Source organism: Orycteropus afer, unplaced genomic scaffold (genome assembly GCF_000298275.1).
Source record: "Orycteropus afer afer isolate SDZICR_OR568_19922 unplaced genomic scaffold, OryAfe1.0 scaffold00171, whole genome shotgun sequence".
NCBI lineage: Eukaryota > Metazoa > Chordata > Mammalia > Tubulidentata > Orycteropodidae > Orycteropus > Orycteropus afer.
Genome location: NW_006921758.1, coordinates 1,576,012 through 1,597,267, shown reverse-complemented (window position 1 = coordinate 1,597,267; position 21,256 = coordinate 1,576,012). Strand labels below are relative to the sequence as shown.

The 21,256-nt window shown below is 36.0% G+C and overlaps 1 protein-coding gene across 1 annotated transcript in view; it reads right to left on the bottom strand.

The window, feature by feature from the left end:
• The window catches only part of SOX5 (SRY-box transcription factor 5), a 741,525-nt gene that overhangs the window by 307,143 nt on the left and 413,126 nt on the right, over positions 1–21,256 (bottom strand). The window contains exons 5-6 of the mRNA XM_042781780.1: positions 19,432–19,604; positions 12,321–12,389 (exon numbers count right to left, since the gene is read on the bottom strand). Coding sequence (XP_042637714.1) covers positions 12,321–12,389; positions 19,432–19,604 — 242 coding nt within the window. The remainder of the gene's footprint in view (positions 1–12,320; positions 12,390–19,431; positions 19,605–21,256) is intronic.

The window sequence follows — 21,256 nt, the reverse complement described above, 5'->3', positions numbered from 1 at the left end:
GAGTGGCTGGTGGGTTTGAACCGCCAGCCTTCTGGTTAGCAGTCAAGTGCCTTAGCCACTATGCTACCAGAGCTAGGATCTGTGTAATGACACTGAAATACTTAAACTATTAAGGGCATAGAGCAGTTTTAAATTCTACATAGACTCATACTATTTGATAAATTCATCAAAAAGAGAAAAAGGTTTTCTAGAGAATGGTGAAACTCTGTGTCTCTTGTCCTCACTGTCTCCTCAACAAAGAAACCAACAAAAAAATACATAAATACATCACACATTATACAATTCCTGGGTGGAAGACCTTTTTTTTTTTAAAAAAAAAATGATGTCCTGATTATGATCCATTAAAATCATAAAAGCAAATAACAAATTGTTAAGTCTATACCATATAACATAATTAAAAACAAAATGCATGTATAGGCAAGAAATTTGACTAAATTTTTTGAAAATAAAAAGTAAAATGCAGTGTGTTAATTGACAAAAGTGGGCTGAAGAAAACTAAAGTCTACCTGCTGGAAGGTTGCTGCAAAGATGAGTTTTTATCTGCCCTCAAAAGCAACAAAATTCTAGACACTTGAAGCTCAACATGTGAGAGAGAACAGGAGTAAAAACGGAGCTGAAAATAATGTTATTAATTGAAAGTGCTTTTCATCAGTTATCTCCACCCTGTATGAATCATCTTCCTTCAACAGAAATTGAGTAGCCAACATGGGGGAATTTAAGACAGCTAGAATGATCACTGGCATTCCCAAGCAAAGGCATTCCTGTACTCATGTTCAGAGTTCCTGAAATGTATGGTTTTCCTAATCTCATTAAAGCCGTGCCCACCTGTTAACTAGCCTTATTCAGATTCAGATTCCCAGTCAGCTTTATCTTGTCTCCTGCTTAAATTTGTTTGAGTCACTAAGCATCTTTTTTTCAAGGAAAGACTTTAAGTTGAAAAAGAAATATCAAGGTAAACAAGCAAAGGAAAACGGAGGAAAGAATGAAGAAAATAAGAACAGTTCCTTTTTCTTTTTTTTTTTTTAAAGCACCTTCAAATTTGTATCATTTGAGATCAAACCTCCAGGCATTGAGTTGATTCCGGCTCCTGGCGACCCAGTGTTGTTGTTGTTATGTGCCATGGAGTTGGTTCAGACTCATAGCGACCCCTCTTTGGGCTTCCGAGGCAGGCGGTATCACTACAGAAGTAAGTAGATTGCCCAACTTTCTTCCGATGAGTGGCTGTGGGTTGAACCGCCAGTCTTCTGGTTAGCAGTCAAGTGCCTTAGGCACTATGCTACCAGAGAAAAATACCCCAGCAGGTTTCCAAGGCTTGTAAATCTTTACAGACTCAAACAGCCATAGCCTTTTCCCACGGAGTGGCCGGTAGTTTTGAATCACTGACCTTTCAGTAAGTAGCCAAGTGCTTTAGCCACAGTACCACTCGGACTTTTATAGTTCCAGACAGTCAAGCAGAAATGGTCCATCAAACAAGAGTTAAAAAAAAAAAAAACGTGTAAAAGGAATTACCAGACAACAGAAATACATTTCTGGAAATCAATTTCTCAAATAAAGATTCAACAACAGAGTTTAGAGGATAAAGTTTTAGAAATCTCCTGGAAAGAAAAATTAAGAAAAAAATAGAGTATTAGTGACAAGAAATATAATTGATTAAATAAAAAAATATAATATCTGTGTAACAGGAGTTCTAGAAAGAACTAGAAAATAAAGGTGAGAAAATGACCAAACAAACAAAATCTAATAATCTTTCAGAACAAAAGAACACAATTCTTTAGACTAAAAGATCTGCAGTGTATACAAAACAAAAAAGAAAAATATCTGATATCTCATAGTGAAATGTCACAGCAAATAGAATATACTAAAAGCTTTCAGAAAGGAAAAAAAAAAAAATATTGGCCACCAAGAAAAAAAAAAGTCAGATCAGCATCATATTTCTCATGGGCACTGGAAGACGAGGCTCAGTGGATTTCAGATATAAAGAAAAATGGTCTCTAGCTTACAATTTTATTTGTAGCCAAACTATAATCAAGTATAAGAGTAGACTAGAACATTATTACATATGCATACATCAAGAACATTTTTTTTTCAGAAACTTTATATCCTATTCATTCTCCCACCTCTTCTGTCTTAGGAAGTTCTTTGATGTGGTTGTCCAGCAAAACAAGGAAGTAAATCAAGAGGGAAGGCTTCTTAAGAAACAATGATTCTGGGAGAAAGAAGGGCTGCTTATGCACAGGGAGACAGCTCAGGGGGCAGGAGCACATGGAGGGATGGACACTGGGAAGGGGTAACTATGGGGAAGAAGTGGGAGGGTAGCTGTTGCATTGTGGTAAATTGTGGTCAGTGTTATGAGACAAAGTGTATGTGAACTGCTGTATGGAAAGTGAATTTGCTCTGTAAATCTTCACCCACATCACAATTAAAAGAAAAAAAAGATAACTTAAAAAAAAGAAGAAGAAAAAGAAATGGAGGTGAGATAGTGAGAACGATTGCACAACTTGAAAAATGTAATCAATGTCACAAAAGTGGACTTGTAGAAATTGTTGAATTGTTCTATGTTTCATAGTGTGCGTTTTTACCTATTTATGTGTAGTTATATATATATATGCATATATATATGCATATATATATATATATAAGGCTGGAGGTTCAAACCCACCAGCTACTCCTTGGAAGGAAGGCTGGGCAATCTACTTCCATAGTGATACCACCTCGGAAACTCAAGGAGGGGTCGCTATGAGTTGGATCCGACTCGACAGCAGTGAGTTTGGTTTTCTGGTTTTGGCATTTTATATATATATATATATATATATATATATATATATATTTGTTGTTGTTGTTGTTGTTATGTGCCGTCGAGTCGGCCCTGACTCATAGCGACCCCTCCTTGGGTTTCCAAGGCAGTATCACTACGGAAGTAGGATTGCCCAACCTTCCTTCCGAGGAGTGGCTGGTGGGTTTGAACCACCAGCCGTCTGGATAGTAGGCAAGTGTCTTAGCCACTATGCTATCAGAGCTCCTATATATATATATATATGGTTTACATATTTATAAATGTTTTATATAAATTTATGTATATACATATAAATGAAAAATAAACAAAAATTTAAGATTATAAAGTGTCCCCTTCTTACTATTAGTAAAGGATAAGGAGTGCAAAGGGGCTTGGCCAGGATCATGGCTTTCCATTACTTTCTTGTACTCTTGTAAATATGTAGCATGTTTTATACAAATAAAAATTAAAACATATATGTGTATGCATATCTGTATGTATACCTTCATCTATAGAGACCAGTTTGCTGAAGCAGAGTAACACTTAACCTATGCATGACTGAAGTTCTTTCTTTAGGTAGTCACCAGAAGACCAATAAAAAAATAATAAAGGATTTTTAAGTGGCTCCCTCTGCGTAAAAAGGCAGAGCAGTCATGAGTCATATCAAGAAAATGTATCCTGTTCACTTGCAGTATGTGTTAGTTTTTATGGTAAAACATTAGTCAGAGCTCAAGGAGTTAAAGTATTTCTTTTTCAGGTTGAAATGCTACCTTAATAGCATGGTGTTTATTCTTGGCATTTCCAGTCTCCCAAAGACACAAGCTTACTTTGTAATTTTTTTGTGCTCATGTATGTGTGTAGGGACTTGCTAAGGAGGGAGTAAAATGCTTCCAACTTACCACACTTGGAGAAAGAAATCATAAATCAGCAGGTCAGTCAGGTACTATTATTTCACCTTTAACGTTATTATGTTTTCAGTACAATATTTCAATGGGTTTCTTTCTGAATAATAATTTATTAAGAATTACCATAACTCTAATGACTTCAGAGAACTTTGGCACTAATAAAATGAAACCTTTATCACAGATTGGTTGAGCCCATAACTGCAACTTAATCATTCACTTGTACTTAAGTCCAGTTGTGTTTTTACTTTGTAGCAATATGTTCTCAGGGAAAGAAAACTCATTTTCAAACTTTAGCTGTTAAGCCTTAAATGGCAGAATATCAATGAGAGAAAAATGAACTGGGCTTAGATTTGGCAACATTGGAACCCAGCCATGATTCCATAAGTAACAACGTATGTAATTGGGAAAATCTACTAACTTTTCATGGTCAAGTTTACAAATGTCAAACTGTTAGGTCCAAATAAAGCTTTCTAAAAATCACTTGTAGCTCTAAAATCATATACATTTACAAAAGTGAGCTCACAATTTCACTGATTACTGCAATGTAGATTACATTCCTTTTACTAGAAATTCTCTTGTTAAAATCAGTCATTAAATTGCCTATCATTGTAAATGTAGAAATAATAAATTTAACTAATGCTTTAGGCAATTCATTTTACCTCTGTGTGCTCACTACATACCAGGCATAATTCCATTTAATCCTTAAAGTTACCAAGTGTAAGTTAGGTGTATATAATTCACATTTTATTGATGGGAATAATGCAACTCAGGGGAATTAAGCAATGTTCCCAATATTGCACAGTCAACAAGCTGTGAAGAGGCAAAGACTGAATTTGGGTGTGTCTACTTTCAAAGATCCTATTTTCAATCTTTTAAATTTTTATTATTTAATAAAATTAAAACTTTATTTCACATAGTTAAATACAAGCATATACCACTTCAAGCTCTTTCCCATGTACTATGGAATGTACACTGTAGTTAAGAATACAGGGTAGAAGAGTCATCCTTCATCCTACCCTTGTTGTTGTTGTTGTTATGTGCCGTTGAGTTGGCCCCGAATCATACCGACCCCTCCTTGGGTTTCCGGGGCAGTATCACTACAGAAGTAGATTGCCCCATCTTCCTTCTGCGGAGTGGCTGGTAGGTTTGAACCACCAGCCTTCTGGTTAGCAGTCAAGTGCCTGAGCCACTATGCTACCAGAACTCCTCACCCTACCCTTAGCTCCAGACAAAATCAGTGACCCACAGTTAGTCCTTGTCCTACACACACTTATCTTATGAATCAAGAGCATTGGGGGTTATTAAAAGTCTTTTTTTTTTTTTTTTAACCTCTGAGAACACAATTAACAATAGCTGGAAAAGCTACTCAGAAAGTGAAACACAATTAATTTGTAGAATCTCTTATGAAAGTTGAAGCATGGACTCCCACCCCCCACCCCCAACCCTGTATGGGAATCATGATAAAAAATGTTCTTGGAAATAACATACCCCCAAACCCAAACCCACTGCCGGAGATTCGATTCCAACTCATAATGACCATATAGGACAGAGTAGAACTGCCCCATAGGGTTTCTAAGTCTACAATCCTTACAGAAGCAGACTGCCATATCTTTCTCCTGAGGAGTGGCTTGTAGGGCCAAACACCAACCTTTCTTGTTAGTAGCCAAGTGCTTAACCAGTACACCACCAGGACTCCTGAAAAAAAATATAGTATCCTTACATTTGTTCCTAAAAATATCTCAAGTGGATTTCAAACTTGAGCATGTTGTTGGGTTGACCCTATCAGATGCTAACTTCAAAAGATAAGAAACTTAAAACTAGCATGTTACCCCAACACATGCTCAAAGCTATATAAACCCTGTACCATTCAAAGCTTCAAGATTAAATAAGACTTGGGTCTATAGGACACTCAGTTCATTGTCATAATGGGAGTTGAATAGAGATCACCCATTTGTTTTCTTTAAAAGGTTTTAGTAGGAGTGAATCAGGTCAAGATAAACTATTGGCCTAGGATCATGATTAGAAACAAAAGTCACCTAATCATCAATATTAGAAACAAGTGAGTTTACCACAAAAATAAATTAGAAAATAAAATTGCCAAAACATAGGAATATAGTGTGTGCAATAAAACCAAAACCAAACCCGTTACTGTTAAGTTGATTCTGACTCGTAGAGACCCTATAGGACAGAGTAGGACTGTCTCTTTAGGTTTCCAAGGCTGTAAATGTCACAGAAGTAGACTGCCTCATCTTTCTCCTGCAGAGTGGCTGATGGGTTTGAACCACCAACCTTCTGGTTAGCAGCTGAGCACTTAACCGCTGTGCCATGCATCTTGCATGTGCAATAGAGTAAAAAATAAATTTTCCCTCAAAATTAACCAACTAGGAAGATTATTTTTTTTCTAACATATCTATAATTTTTTCCCCTTTATTAATGTGCATTAATACTAAACTGCATATAGTATGGAAACGCAAAAATGTTCTGTCATGTAAGGAAAATAATCAGACAAAGATATTAAAGGAAAGCATTGCTGAATAGTAGAAAAAGAAGACCAAAACTTCTTCATGTTCCTAAAATTAAGAGTTTCATAAAAAAATGGCAATGGAGAAAAATGGGATATTTCTGGTAATATGACATTATCTTACTTGCAGAGTGAACTGATTTCAGATGTTCCAAAGAAAGCAGAAAATTACTTCAATTCTGCTTTTAATCCTAGTGAGTTATATGAATAAACACACTAGAAGAGTATAATCCTTTATGCTTTATAAAAAGAGGAATGTAGATTGAATGTTCATTCCAAATAGAATCATGGAATCTTAGAGCTAAGGTTGCTTTCTGGAGAGCCAGATTAAAAAGAGTTCATAAAGAACCGATCCTGAGCAACTAAATAAAAATATTCACATGCAAATTCTTCTGGCACTTTTAATTTAATAAATAACTCTAGAGTAAAACCTAGCACCACTCTCTTCATCTCACTCATGTTGAGAAAAGACAGAATTAAAAACCAAGGAGGAATTTTAAATAATGAGTACAGATGAGAATATGTGGACATTTGTACATACACACTGAAACTGGTTAACACATATTCTTTAATCAAATGACATAGGCATCAAATGGAATAAAGATGTCTAAATTAAACTCTCCTTAAAAGAGCTATCACTAAAAAAAATGAGGAAAATGATGGGGAACATCATCCTTCCTGTCATTTCATATATCCATCCAGTGTGCAAGGAGCTCTGGTGGTGTAGTGCCTAAGGCATTTGACTGCTAATCAGAAGGCTGGTGGTTCAAACTCACCAGCCACTCCTCAGAAGGAAGACTGGGAAATCTACTTTCGTAGTGAGACCGCCTCGGAAACCCAAGGAGGGGTAGCTGTGAGTCGGAATCAACTCCAGGGCACTGAGTTTGGTTGTTTTGGGTTATCCACTGTGCAAATTGATCCTGCTCTAACTCTTAGCCAATCTAACTCTTGTTCTTCTCTATTTTATGCCTTTGCTTCCTGTTGGATCAAGTTAATGTCTTTTGAATTTATAATTAAAACAAAAATTTTAAAGGCAACCTTAATTATGGATTACATAACACTATTGCCAACTATTCCATTAATATAGGAACTCAGATGCATGGTTTTCTAAGGTCCAGAGAAACAATAATGGCACAAAATACCTAAGATAATGCAATCAAGATAAATAATGTAAATTGGAATTTTTACTTCTACAAGGTCATAAGGCTCCATATTTATGAAAGACAATAAAAATATCAAAATCAAAATTTGATAGCTGGGTATTTTCAAATACCAAAGAATTTTAATCTATGATATTTTTTTTATGGGAGGATTTGATTATATATGCATGGATTATAAATATAATTTATAATAATATTTGTTAAAATTTTGATTTGCTTTCCATCATAATGGGGTTGATTTTTATTTTTCTTCCTCTTTGTTCTATTTTGACAAAGAAAAGGAGGAAGAGAGAAGAAGGAGAAAAGGAAGAAAAAATATTCTAAGAAGAAACGTGCTGAGTTTATATGAGAAAACCAAATCTGCACTACTTCTTAAATCTTCTGTTCCTACACATGTCACTACTTTAGGCTTCTCACAATTGTTTGAAAAATCTCTCAGTAGATTAAATAATTTGAACATATTGTAACTTTATTATTAAGTATGTAAAAGACTGCCCCCAAATTAACAACTTATTCTGACTATAAAACTATACTTTTATTTAATGACTATACTAGAAATTGTACAAATGAATTCCTTTTAGATTATATGTCTTGCTCATAACTTTTTTGTTGTCTGGAGCAAACATGTCCTAATTCCCCTAATTCAGGCTTTTTTTTTTCCCAATAAGCACTTGATAGTTTTCACTCCCTCGATTTTGTTTTCTTGCACTAACCCTTGAATGAATACAAATACATAGATAAAGTACCTCAATACCTCTTAATGTTCCTCTCAAATTATTTGTAGTGTGACATCATTTCCTTTAGGGACGGTTTGTTTATTGTGGTTGGTTTTATTTTCTTTTGTTTTCCCACTCTGTGATCTAGTAGAGGTCAGCAGCTTCTAAGCTATTACATTTTCATACTCAGCAAACTTTCTACTATTAGAAAACTTAAGTTCTCATCACTTTTCCACAAATAACTACTTTTGTGAGCTTGAGCAAGTCATTAAACTTGGTCTTAGTGCTCTTTGATATACTTTCTATAATCATACTGTTTCCAGGAGATAATTTTTAAAGACCTTTTCATAAAAAGAAATCCTGACTTTTTAAAGACCTTTTCATAAAAAGAAAGCCTGACTTATATAAGCTTCAGAGCAAGAAATTCATCCACTGCAATACTTACTATTAGGACAGACCTTAAAATCCACCTTATGAGTCTAGTGGTTTTAACAGTGTAATGATACCAAAAAGTACACTGAAGATGGTGGCTCAATTGAAGTGATCAGAGCACATAGCTTATTGAGCTTTATAAATACCTAACACATAGGCTTGACATATTTTGCAACTCTGTTTAACAAAGGTCTTGTCTCAATAGCCTCAATAGTGCCTGGAGTAAAACTCACCCCCAGGGGTGGGCTCTCAGCTCAATAGTTAACAAGATGTACACACAGCCACTCAACCCAGGATGATGCACCCACATACTCTACGGTAGTACATCCCTTAGGGCAATAGACCATGGGACACAAGAGGACCAACATTCAAATTGAGGAAATGCAGGACAAACAGGAGCGCGTAAATATGAGGGGCACAGGGGGAGGGTTGCAAGATGGGGAGGGGAGGAGACTAGGTTGTGGTTGGACATGGTAGAAAAAAAAATTGAAAAAGAAATTAAAACTATTGGTACTGCATTAAATCCCAATGAAAGAAAGTGGCTTGCAAAGGGCCATATTCTTGTTATGGATTTATATCTTGTTTACAATAGAAAGTGACATCATATTTTTTTTAATCATAGTGAGTTTTTTCAACAATTAAAAACATTTTAAACATAGATAACCTGGTGACATCAGCAAACTATATTCAAAATCAATGTACTTAGGCTGAAAAACATAAAATCTAAGGATAATTTTAAACCAATGAATTTAATAACCACACTCCAAATGTGAATAGGTGATAGCACATTAGAAATGTGTGGTTCAAAACTACAGAAAAGGAAGGTAAAAACCATTGGCTGGAGCATGCCACAGAGGCTCTGACCAGCTCACTTAATATCCCAGTTACAAAAAGAATTAAAAAAAAAAAAAAAAATCACCACAATTCTGACACATGGGTAACTCCATGTTGTTCAGAGTACAATGCACAGTTCCATAAGGTTTTCAATGGCTATAAACTTTTAGAAGTAAATCACCAGGACTTTCTTCCAAGGTACCTCAGGTTGGATTCAGACCTCCAGCCTTTTGGTTATTACACAACTGCTTAACCATTTGTGCCACCTAGGGACCCCAGAACAAAAATGAATAAACCCCCATTGGGCCAGATGATCTTGAAATTATGTGTACATGACCCATTTAGAAAAATTGGAGAAACTTTGCTGGCAAAAGAAGTTAAAACCTATTCAATTTGTGAATGAAAAAATCTGGAAATCTTTGTTTGTTATGTTTGTGATATATATACATATACTTATTAAAATATGTTGGATTCTTAAAATATAAAGTCAAGAGAATGATAATTTTTCTCCCCAAATTAGTCAACTGCAAACTAACAGTCATCTCCAGGTAAATGATAGTAGTATCTATCGTTAATATCACATACAAGTAAAACTTTGCTGAAAATAATTGAAGAACAGTTGCAGCCGTACATAACAGGGAACTGCCAGAAATTCAAGCCAGATTCAGAAGAGGACATGGAATAAGAATTTTCACTACTGATGTAAGAAGGATATTGGCAGAAAGCAGAGGATACCAGGAAGATGTTTACTTGTGTTTTATTGGCTATGCAAAGGCATTTGACTGTGTGGATCATAACAAATTATGGATGACTCTGTAAAGAACAGGATTTCTGGCACACTTAAATGTGCTCATGAAGAACCTGTGCATAGACCAAGAGGCAGTTGTTTGAACAGAACAAGGAGATACTGCATGGTTTAAAATCTGAAAGGTGTGCATCAAGATTGTATCCTTTAACCATTCTTACTCAATCTGTAGGCTGAGGAAATAATCTGAGAAGCTGGACTATATGAAGGACAACATGGCATCAAGATTGGAGGAAGAGTCTTTAACACTTGTAATATGCAGATGGCACAACCATGCTTGCTGAAAATGAAGAGAACTTAAAGCTTACTAAAAGGTTAAGGACTACAGCTTTCAGTATGGCTTACTTCTCAACATAAAGAAAATGAAAATCCTCACAACCAATAAGCAACCCATCATGATAAACGGAGAAAAGATCGAAGTTGTCAAGGATTTCTTTTTACAACAAGTTGTTGGTTTTTTGTTGTTAGGTGCCATCAAGTAGGCTCCTACTCATAGTGACCCTATGTACGACAAAATGAAAACACTGTCCCAGGTCTGGTACCATCCTCACAATATTTTCTATGCTTGAGCCCATTGTCATAGCCATTGTGTTAATCCTTCTCATTTTTGAGGGTCGTCCTCTTTTTCTCTGACCTTCTACTTTACCAAACATAATATCCTTCTCCAAGGACCCATCACTTCTGACAACATGACCAAATTATATGAGATGAAGTCTGGCCATTGATTCTAAGGAGCATTCTGGCTCTCTTCTTCCAAGACAGATTTGTTTTTTCTTCTGGCAGTCCATGGTGTTTTCAGTATTCTTCACTGACACCACAATTCAATGCATCGATTCTTTAATACTTTGAAGACCAAGGTGTGCCTAACCCATGCCATGGTATTTTCAAAAGCCTTATATGCATATGAAAGTCAGACAATGAACAAGGAAGACCAAATAAGAATCGATACATTTGAATTACGTTGTTGATGAAAAATATTGAATATAATACATGGATTGCCAGAAGAATGAATAAATCTGTCCTGGAAGAAGTACAGCCAGTATGCTCCTTAGAAGCAAGAACTATGAGACTTTGTCTCTGGTACTTAGGTCATGTTATAAGGAAGGACCAGCCCCTGGATAAAGTTATCATGCTTGGTAAAGTGGAGGGTCAGCAAAAAAGGGGAAGACCCTCAATAAGATGGACTAACACAGTGGCTGCAACAATGGGCTCAAAAATAGTAACAATTTTGAGAATGGCACAGGACCAGACAATGTTTTGTTCCTTTATACATCAGGTTGTTATGAGTCAGAACTAATTTGAGGATACTTAACAACAACAACAACAAGGGCTGGATTTATAGCTTAATGAATGAGATTTCTGTTTTTGCTAGTCAGAGTAAATCTGTACTGAAGGACTTACTATGAGCTTTGGCACTATACTATGGCTTCCATACGCGATGTCATTAAATTCTCATAAATCTCTATGAAGTAGGTGTTTTTATTATCCCCATTTTCAGAAAAGGGACCTAAAAATATTATGAAAGTTTATGCCACTAGCAAGTGGTAGAGACAGGACATCCTTGACAATTTAATTTTTTAAAAAACCGATTCAGTGCCTTCTCTCCTTATTTGATTCTTCTCATAATTCTAAATTCCCATATAAGAAAAATATGAAGGTGACAGATCCCTCAGACTTGGTTTCTACAGATAATATCAAGGGTGAAATTTAACTTGGATGCCAAACCATTACCTTCCTTAACTCCCACCTTTATCACACATGGTCTTTGAGCAGACAGTAAAAAAAATAAAAAAGTTCCATCACTGGCCCTCAAACTGAAAATCTACAGTACCTATCTGCTTTGGTTCCCTTGCACCAAACCTTTAAGAACACTGACAGACACATTTTGAACATTAACGTATAGGAAAAAAAAGTTAAACATCCTTTTACAATAATCTCCTCTCATCATAGACTGGAAATTACTATCAGCTTGCCTAACATGCAGCTCCCCAACACAGTAAGTTATGTCACAGAAAACCACCAGTTGCAAGATTTGCATGTACAGGAACCAACATTTTTGTGAATTAGGCTGAGAGTAATTTTTATTTTGAAGGCTATTTCAGTTAAGTCACATAAGAATGAGAAACAAAATATATACTATAATTGGAAGTATATATGAAATTCTGATTTCTGACCTGGATCTGTTGCTGAAGCAAATTGATTTTGTGTTGTTGCTGCAGAAGCTGCTGCTGTTGTCTTGCAATCTGTGGAGAAATCGCACATGAAAATTTTAAAAATGGATTTTAGTCCTGGAGGTAAAGTACCAGTGCTCTGTTTCTTAAAGTCTGACTTGACACTTTAATGATGAAAATAAATATGGTTGTGCCTCTAAATTATCAGCAATTCATCCTTATGGGGATCCAAAGAGGTATTTATTCTTCAGGAACAATTATGCTTCCTTTGACCTAAAACAAACAAAGCCTACCACGTGGCAACAGTGATCTATTCCAGTATGAAATGTTAGAGTTGTAAAAATCCCTCTTCCTGGTTTTATATTAGGAAGGCACTTCCTCTGACATTTTCAGCCAAAGAAAGAATATTGCATAAACAGGGGTGTGGCTGTGTCTGAGCAGTTTGGTGTAGTTTAGAATAGTGTAGTTCAGTGTAGAAAGTACTGGAAGATATTGTATTCCTTAAACCAAAAAAAAAAAAAACATAAAACCAATTGCTATCATGTCGACTCAGACTCACAGTGACCTCGTGTGTACCAGAGTAGAACTATGCTCCATAGGGTTTTCAGTGGGTGATTTTTCAGCCTATTCTGGGGTGCTTCAAGCAGACTTGAACCTCCAGCCTTTCAGTTAGAAGCACAGCCTGCTAATCATTTGCAGCACCCAAAGACTCCACTGCATTCCTCAGTGAGGGCTTTATTTTTTTCCCTGATAAAAAATGTCCTTATTTCTTCTTCCTACAAATTCTTAAACCACCCACTACTCAACAAAATCCATTCTCATTTCTTTACCCAAATGATTCTTAATCGAGTCACTAATCACATCCATTTGTCTAATTCTGAACTGTTTTTCTTTTTCGAATTTCTTTGTCTTTTTCATCCTCATTTTTTTTGAACGCTCAGCAGTATTCAATACTCAAGGGCTTTCCTTTGATCCTGAACTACTTTCTTCTCTCAGCTTTAATGACATTGCACATTTCTGGTCTTGTCCTACCTTTCCAGATATTCCTTCTCAGTCATCTTTAATGGTTCTATCCAGCCATATTATGCTGTAGTTGCATAAGTCTCAGATTTATGCCCTTTTCTTTTCCCTCTTGCCTATTTTCACATGTATGCCAAGGGCTTATAAATTTGTTTCTCTAGCCTTGACCTCTGCTTTAAGCTTCAAATCCATTTATCCAACTGTGTACTTGAAGGTACTTCAAATTCAATAGGTTCAAAACTAAACCTAGAACTTTAGCCTTCCATATAGTCATCTTAAGAATTTTCTAAGCCAGGAAATAGCATAATAGTTCTCCTTTTATTTACTCTCATAACACTTTCTACATTTACTTAATAATATATCACATTATAATTTAATATTTATTTGTTTTTGATTCTTTGACTTTGCTATTACATCTCTCTGACTCCTAGGAAGAAGTTTATGAACAGATAGGGATTATGTGTATTTTGCTCACCATTTGCACAAAGTCTGATACATAAGGGGTACTGAAAAATACTTGATGAAGAATGTGTGAAAGAAGAATATTTTAAACATTTTATTACATGATATAGGGTAGAAAACCTACTAATGAAAATGCAACTCCTAAACTCAAGAAATTTATCATTCTCTTATAAATATACTCTAGTTCTTATTCTCATCATGTTATAATCACTATCATTTTCAGTGCAAAAATATTTCCTTAACTTTTGTATCTAGCTACAAATTCAGGAAATAATGGATACATGTAGAGTTAACACTGTGAATGAAAGTTAAGAACCTGTAATGCAGGTAGGTCTACATAGAGTAATTTCTTATTTCCTTTATAGACATAGGTAAAGTTCTCATTATTTTAATGATTTTATTTTATCTTAGGAATATAGTAAATGCCTTTTTTCCTGATAAAAATGTAGGGAAGAAGATGGTAGGGAAAAAAAAAATACTCTTTTCTTTAAGTCTGGTTGTTTCTTCCCAGGTATCAATATTTCCAGTGATATGTAATTCGTTTTAGTGATACCCTAAGAATATATCAAGAATCTAACTACTTTACACACTTCATGCTTTCTCCTTTTCCAAGCCACTGTCATCTCCTGCCTGGATTTGTATAACAGTTTCCTATTTTCTCTTTCTGCTTCTGCCCTTCTCCTTACAGTCTATTATAATCCAACACCTGGAGAGAGATTTTTAACATAAAAGTTGTGTGATATTACTGATCTTTTCAAAACCTGTCTCAGAATAAAAGTGAGTGTTCACAGGATGTCTGTACTACATTACTAATTACTGCCGTCGAGTAGGGTCTGACTCATAGCAACCCCTCCTTGAGTTTCCAAGGTGGTATCTCTATGGAAGTAGATTGTCCAATCTTCCTTAAAAGGAGTGGCTGGTGGATTTCAACAACCAGCCTTCTGGTTAACTCTGGGGGCACTACGCCCACAGAGCTCCCATAATTTGTCCTCCTGCTACCTCTTTGATTTCATCTCTTCCTTCTCTCTTCCTTGTCACTCCACTCTAGCTACACTGGCCTGTTGAACACATTTTCCAAGGGAATACCTGCCTCTAGGCTATTGCATTTGCTTTTCTTCCATCTGGAACACCCTTTTCCTAGGTAGTTGCATGGCTCACTTGTTCACCTCCTACAAATACTGGTCATAAAAAGATGTGACCTTATCAATGAAGTCTTTCCTGAGCATATGTTTTAAAATAGCTTATCTCTCTACCTGGCACCCTCCCCAATACCCTGCTTTGTTTTTCACCCTAATACTTTTCAACATATACTGTATTTTATTAGTTTATTTATTCATTGTCTATCTCCCCGCAAGTAAAAGTGAACACATGAGAGATGTTTATCTGTTTTATTCTCTGCTGTATCCCCAGCAACTGAGACAGACTCTGGCTCAGTCAATATTTGTTGAATAGATGAATGTGGAATTGAGTTCAGAGTTTCATAAACAAGCATCAGAATATTAGAGTTCACAGAGTAGGAGCACTGAACACTGAGTAGGGAGTGCTAGGAGAAGGCTCTCTAAGAAGATGGACTTGAGCAGAGCCTTAAGGAATAAGTATAAAATGTCTTTCACAGAGTTCCCTGTCTCCTGATGAAATGATCAGTGATCATAAAAGTGATAACTATAAATGCCGGCAGTCAATTCTCTGGGTTTATACTCACTGTAAGGCATCCTTGTGGTACAAACAGTTAAGTGAGCAGCTGCTAACTGAAAGTGTGGTGGTTCAAACCTACCCGCCAGATCTGTATGAGAAAGACTTGCAGCTCTGCTTCCATATAGATTATAGCTAAGAAATTCCTGTGGGGCTGTTCTGTCACATAGGGTTGCTATGAAGTGAAAATGACTCTATGGAACCTATCAACAACAAAACCATAGTCACCGTAGCCTACCTATGATAGAGAAAATACAGGAGAGCAGATTACACTCTAGAAACCTGACCTGTTGCTGTCACAAGGGATCTTTCCTCAGGCTGTGTAGGCGTCATTGCCCGGCATCTCTCCTACACAGTAAAGAAACTCTGGAAGAGTTTATGGGTCTCTAAAGTTCCAAGAAGAATGTCAGAGCTCTTGATGAAGTGAAAAGAAAAAAAAAAATTCTAGAATCTTCTGATGATATTCATTCAGGGAGGGCTCAGTATGTGAAAGAGAAAGAAAAAGCCTTGTTCTCCATTACAGATTGCTTAAATTTTTCAGGACAAGTTTGCCCTCAGACCCATCAGGGCAAGTAGGGATTCTCTGAAAACAAAAACAAAAACATACAGATAGACAGATACACACACACACACACACACACACACCCCTATCTGTAGGTACATTTTCAGAGGCCTCTAGGATTTTCTGGAATTCAGATGTTCAAAGGCATTGAGAATTAAGGAAGAGTACTGTTTTTCTTGATGGCCACAGGTGAGCATTCTGAAATCTTCCTTTTTCAGTTGCACATTATTATTATTATTATTATTATTATTATTATTAACTTTTTATTGCGATTTGAATGAAGGTTTACAGAGTAAATTGGTTTTTCATTTAACAAGTCATACTCATTTTGTTTCCTGACATTGATTATAATGCTTACAATATAACAGCACTTTTCTACTTCCTCCCTGTGGTTACCATTTCCCTTTGCCCTCCTGTCTTATCCATTGCTACCTTCCAAGTGTTACCTCCTGGGCAAATGCTGCCCTTTTGATCTCTTATGGTTGACTGTTCTAAGGAATGTGTGCCTATCTGGTGTTATTGTTCACTTCATAGTTCTCTATTGTTTGGCTGAATGTTGAGACAAGAGACTTGGGCCTGAAGAGTGACTAAGGCCCATGTTCTTAGGGGTTCCACAAGTCCCTCAGACCAGTAAGCCTGGTATTGTTTTTAATTATTATTTTAAGATTTGTTCCATATTTTTCTCCCACTCTATCCAGGATCTTCTTTTATGATCCCTGCCAGAGTGGCTGGCAGTAGTATCCAGCCATCATGTAGTTCTTCTGGTCTCAGGGTCATGGAGGCTGAGGTTTACATGGTCTACTAGTCCTTTGGACTAATTGATTCCCTGTGTCTTTGATTTTCTTCACTCTTCTGTGCTCTGGATAAGAAGAGACCAATAGTTGCACCTTCATTCTGAACTCTTTTGTCACAAGATTAAAGCAAGACAATATGGGACATCTACTAACAGGTAAAATACATTATTATGAATATGATGAAGCATTTCATTTTAAAAATGTCACCTTTCATTCATAAACGAAACAAGTAGGGGAGTGGGGGGCTCTTAAATGCAATGCATTCCGAGTATTTCTTCACCTTTTTTTAATGCTTTGAAAGCTGTTTAAAGGGCTCTGCAAGGATGTGTGTGGTGGTGTTAGGTGCTGTTGAGTTGGTGCTCACTCACAGTGACCCTATGTCCAACAGAATGAAATGCTGCCCCGTCCTGTGCCATTCTCACAACCTTTGCTATGTTTGAGCCCATTGTTGCAGCCACTGTGTTTATTTATCCAGTTGATACTCTTCTCTAGGGACTAGTCCATTCTAATGAATGTCCACAGTACATGAGACAAAGTCTCCCCATCCTTGCATCTAAGGAGCCTTCTGGCTGTACTTATTCCAAGACATGTTCATTCATTTTCTGTCAGGCCATGATATATTCAATATTCTTCACCAACATCATAATTTGCCAACATCATGACTGGATGTGTAGAGACAAAAACTGTTGTTGTTGTATGCTGTGAAGCCGGTGCTGACTCACAGTAATCTTATATAACAGAACAGAACTATCCCTTAGGGTTTCCTGGGCTATAGTTTTTATGGAAGTAGATCATCAAGTCCTTTCTCCTGTGGAGCTGCTGGTGAATTTGAACTGCTGAGCTTTCAGTCAGTGACCAAGTATTTAACCATTGCTCCACCAGGACTCCATAGAGACACAAATACCCATGACTAAATGAGTGCCTCACTTCCACTTGGTATGGTGATGGACTGAACACATAACATGTGATATAAAGGGATTTAGTCCAGGAAAATAGATGCCATCCTTAAATTTAAGATGACCCTTCTAAACCTGCTACCTTCCCATCAAATTACTAGCAACTTTCCTGACTTGATAGTTTGTATGTGTTGTTCCCATTTTCTAACTGTATCTTTGTTAGTTCTTATTGTCATATTTCCGCTTATAAAACTCCACAGAAGGACCACTCTTAAAAGTAACAATGACAAATTCAGTAACGTCCTGTTTGTGCTAGAATAATGACATTAATTGCCTGTAGCATTTAACACTGTTGCCTATTCTTAAAATCTTCATCTTCTCTTGTTCCTATGACATTGCACTTCTGGCTCTCTCTGTACCTTTGATTACTCTGGATATGCTTAGTTTCCTGTCCCTACGACCTATATGTCAGCATCTCCCAAGGCTCTACTCTTAGTTCCTTTCCATTTTCTCATGACACCACCACTCTAATTTAAGGCCTATCAATCTGCTCTTCCTCTTCAAGAAATACTGTGCCTTAGATATTAATATGGCTGCCTCTCTTTTATCATTTAAGCATGAGCTCAATTACCACAACCTCATAAAGATCTATCCAACCCTCCAATGTAAGAAGCACTGTCTTGCCTTACCAATGAATATTTATACATTGCTCTTTTAAAGTTTCTTTTAATTATTTATCGCTATCTGAAATTATTTTGTTAATATCTCTGTTCCTTTATTAATTGTCTCTCTCTTTGCACTAGAATTTAGGGATTTTGTCTTTGTCTTCTGGTTAACTGCAGCAGTCTCAGCAGTTAGTATAGTGCCTGGAAAGTAAGAGGCACTCAATTATTATTTCTTGAATAAATGAATAACTCATATCTGCTCCAATGGTTTAAACTTCCACTATCATGTACATAATCTAAGAAATTTAGCTCAGCAATCCTCTCTTCCACACTGCTGATTGTTATTTCTGTCTTTCACAAACTTCCAGTTGGACAATAGTTCTAAATCAACATGTATAAAACCATCTTATTTTCCAAATTTGCCCTTCTATTTGCCCTCTTGACTTCTGCTACTCTGTTGAAGATATCTCTCATTTCTTCTATTGCTCAGGCTCAAAACCTTTCCACTCTTTTTTATCCACTCAAAAAAATTCTATTTACAATAACTCTTTTGCCTGTTTATACTTTCCATCTCTTTGTTCACAGTCATCCATCCACCCAGTTTACTCTACCCATTCATTCCTTATTTAGATTATGTAATAGCCTCCTAAATGAACTGCCTGCCCCATAATTATAAGTTCACTTCACTTGTTAAATCCTATCTGTCCTTTAGAACTCATCTCAGATATCACCAGTTTCATGAAATCTTTCATAATGTTCTGGACTGGAAATGTTTTTTCAATTCCTTTTTGTACTTTGCTCATGATCTATCAAATTTCACCTTGATTACTGTTACTTCTGCTTTACTTAACCACCATAGTCATTAAGATTCTTAAGATCACAGTTTTTCATTTGTTTGTTTTGGTCTTTTTCTTTTTTCATTTATTTGGAGTGAGGGATATTCCCAGTCATCTTTGTGTGCCCAGGATAGTGTAGTATAAATACCAGGCAAGGAAATCGTTTGTGTCTCTAGTTCTTACTTACCTGTTCTTGTTGCTGTTTGGCTAACTCCATTTGCTGGCGCTGCTTCTCAATCTGAGAGGCTGCCAATTTCTTCTGCTCGTCATGGGCAGCCAATAGCTGCTCTCGTAAGCTAGTCAGTTGATTGATCATACCCATGAGTTGCCTCTCTTTCTCAGCTAGGCTCTCGGGAGTCCCTGAAAATAATATGGTGATAAAACATGAAATGAGAAATGGGAATAGAGTAATTTTTCAATGACAATATCTCTGCTATGTAAAGAATTATTCCAAATACAAGGTTCAAAACACATATACATAAACAAACATATCCCTCACATCTTTAAGACTTTTTCATTCAACAGTAAAAATGATAGCTATTATGTGTTAAAATACACTATAATGAGCAAACAATGATTTTTGTTTATAATGACAAGTAATACTCTAGCTTTTTTTCTTTGATTTTTGCAAATAAATAAAGAATTGTTAGCTGAGCATCTACTATTTTCAATGTTCTATGTGAGGCTGTGGACAATAAAAAGATTTCTAAAGCATAGTTCTTGGGTTTTAGTATTTTTTTTAATCTAATTAAAATAGTAAGATAAAACATGATTAAAAACCGTAATTATTAAATAAGAGATCAAGGCATATGTATCAATAATATGATTCTGCTATACTTAAACTGAATATTTAAGAATCAGTATCAAATAATCCCATATTAAAGGGGGGGGGTAAAGAATCTGTTTAGTCAAACAATGTCAAGACTATTTTCCCTTGTGCCACTCAGAAGCTCTCTACAAAAACCAAAATATAATTAACAAGTAAAATGTTTAAGTTTGAGAACACAAATTTAGGCTCACACACAATGACTTTATGTGGTTGGCAAACTAACAGATCACATTGTGGACACCTGAGATTATATATAAATCCAAGATTTGGAGAAGTAATGGTAGTCATTTAAAATAAACAGCATACTTAACTAGTTAAACACGACAGTGAATTTTCTTAGGTTAAAATAACCATTTGATACACAGGAAATGTGAGCTCACTGAAAGACAAACAATATCACTTTTAATTATTCTTCTAAAATTCACTAGACAGACAAGACCTCTGTGGTAAAGTACCAGCAACAGGAGAGAACACACTTTTTAATTACAATTTTCACTACATATCTAAGACACTAAGCAGTATTTTAATAATGGATTTGCCACATGTATATGTAATTAGATAGAAGAATCTGTTATAACTCCGTCACCCTTCCCTAACCCATTGCATTTTTCCCCACCAATCTGTACAGAAAAAGCATGTGCCTTTTCAGGAAGTAAGAGCTATAGTTAGTGGATTATGATTTTCATGTGCCAATTTGGAATGGAAATAAAGTTTCTAATGCATTTTAGACAAACTAGAGAACGAATCAGGAAAATAAAAAATCTCTGTACATAAACTTATGCAAGAAGACCATGTCTTATACTCTTAATTAATACCACCAAGCAATGCTCAGGGCAGATGTGCAATAAATATTTCCTAATAATTTATTATACCTCAAATATTTGGATTCTATCACTAGAGAGGAACATTTACTCTGAAACGAGTAACTGCCTGACTGCTGTAATTAGAATCCTAATATTAAGGGAAGCATTTTCAGATGTTCCCACTCAATGCCAGTAGCATATACACCACTAAATTGCCTCCCCCCTGCCCCACCCCAGCCAAGAAGTGACAACTAAAAATGTTTCCAGACATTGCCAAATTTCCACTGAGGAAGCAAAATCCCCTCCAGTTGGGAACCACTCCACTCACAAAGCCATGTCATTGGCTTTTTCTTTAATTCATTCACAATGTATTTACAGAG